The sequence below is a fragment of the Myotis lucifugus genome, unplaced genomic scaffold (assembly GCF_000147115.1).
Source record: "Myotis lucifugus unplaced genomic scaffold, Myoluc2.0 scaffold_420, whole genome shotgun sequence".
NCBI lineage: Eukaryota > Metazoa > Chordata > Mammalia > Chiroptera > Vespertilionidae > Myotis > Myotis lucifugus.
Window position 1 is genome coordinate 186,835 of NW_005871468.1, and position 1,884 is coordinate 188,718.

Consider the following 1,884-nt stretch of genomic DNA (forward strand, 5'->3'; position numbering starts at 1 on the left):
TCGTTCCGACTGGGCCCAATGATTTCGGGAAGCCCTGGTGGCAGGGGACGCGCTATGAAGTGGGTCGGCTGTCCGCCCAGACCCGGAACATCCGGATCATTAACACACTCACGTCGCAGGAGCACACACTGGAGGTGAGAACTGATGCCTGGGGGCAGGTTAGAGGGGGGAACCCCAGCAAATCTCCAAGCAGATCTTCAGGCCATCAGCTCTTCCAAACTGGTGAGAGCTGTATTTTCACCCCCTTTTAGGTGCAAGCCAGGAAAGCAGACCACCGGTCCCCAGTGGCTGGGTCACAGGGTGTAATAGACCCCTTTATAAGTTCAGGGCAGCAATTTATGTATCTTAGTGCTGGTGGTCCATGGAAACCTTACATGCTGTGTTTTGGACAGCAAATGCAATTGGACTCTTAATAGTCCATTGTGGGAATGAAGTTACGGGGCAGTGACATGACTTTGACCTTTAGGGCCATCTATTAGAAGTGGCTGCCACGCAGACAGGTAGGTCGTTAGTGCCATTCATTGCATGCTGGAGCTCCAACTTCATTTCTGGGGCTGTGGAGTGTCTGAAGCTATCTGCCAAGGGAGGCACTCTGATCCCAGCTCATTTTTTGGGCTCTTGGCCTTTGTTTGGAGTGTGTGTGTGTGTGTTTATGTGTGTTCCACCCAGAATTCTAGGAGTGGGGTGCTTTTGTGTTCTCCAGGTGGGGGCCCTAGAATCAATGTGGGAAATCCTACACCGCTATCTCCCCTATAATGCACATGCTGCCAGCTACACATGGAAATATGAAGGGAAGAACCTGAACATGGAATATACCCTGGAAGAGAATGGGATCCTGGATGAGGAGGAAGAATTTGATTATCTCAATATGGACGGTACACTCCACACACCTGCAATACTGCTCTACTTCAACGATGACCTCACAGAGCTATAGGAAAGGAGATATGTGCTTATGTAGACTCAAGACATATTTTGAATTTGGCTGTTTCTGTGCCCTGTAGGAAAAGAGATGGGGTTGGGGTGGGGGAGTGCCTGGACCGAGACCTCCATTCTACTCTGGGAATTGACCTGTGGTTCCCATGCCCTTATGAAAGATAAAGGCCCTATTTCACAGGTCCATTATAATTTACTCTGAGAAAATTAGGGAGAATATTAGAAGTTAATTTTTTAAAATGATACAAGAAGACAAAATATCTTGGACTAAGGAGATGTAGAAGAGGATAGAGTTCAGGTAGAACTTTTTTTAAAATATATTTTTATTGATTTCAAAGAAGAAGGGAGAGGGAGAGAGAAACATCCATGATGAGAGAAAATCATGGATCGGCTGCCTTCTGCAAGTCCCCCACTGGGGATCAAGCCCACAACCTGAGCATGTGCCCTTGACAGGAATCGAACCTGGGACCTTTCAGTTCGCAGGCCAATGCTCTATCCACTGAGCCAAACAGGCTAGGGCTCAGGTAGAACTTTTTGATAATAAGAGAAAGAGAAATCCTATACAGGGATGAGGGATGGAATGACTTTTTTTTGGCAATGATGGAAATGGGATGGCTGCAGGAAGATGGTGTTTACAAAGACAGGAATAGGAAATATCTATCATTGGCCACACAAAACTGGCTAATCTCCCTTCTGAATAGTATTTGCCAGCTGAAACCCAAGGGGAAGAAAGGAAGTGAATGGTTACCAGGGAATTCATTCAGTTTAGATATTATATTATGTGCTTTATACACTGTTTAGTATAACTACACATTACCACTATTTTACAGATAAGTCTTTTGTAGTTTAGCAAGATTTAATAGAACTAAGGCCGTCTGGTTAGTCTTCAGGAGGTAAACCTAAGTCTGCTCAACGTCCTTGTTCTTTTCATTGTAAAGGGAATATCTCAAT

The 1,884-nt window shown here is 45.3% G+C and overlaps 1 protein-coding gene across 1 annotated transcript; it reads left to right on the plus strand.

The window, feature by feature from the left end:
• Nucleotides 1–5: 5 nt before the first annotated feature.
• On the plus strand, nucleotides 6–1,878 carry LOC102442196 (cytochrome b5 domain-containing protein 1; the record flags this gene model as incomplete). The annotated part of the gene is made up of 2 exons (XM_006102613.3): nucleotides 6–134; nucleotides 704–1,878. Coding segments are annotated over 2 exons (360 nt in total), but the record flags the coding sequence as incomplete, so codon positions are not given.
• Nucleotides 1,879–1,884: the final 6 nt, after the last annotated feature.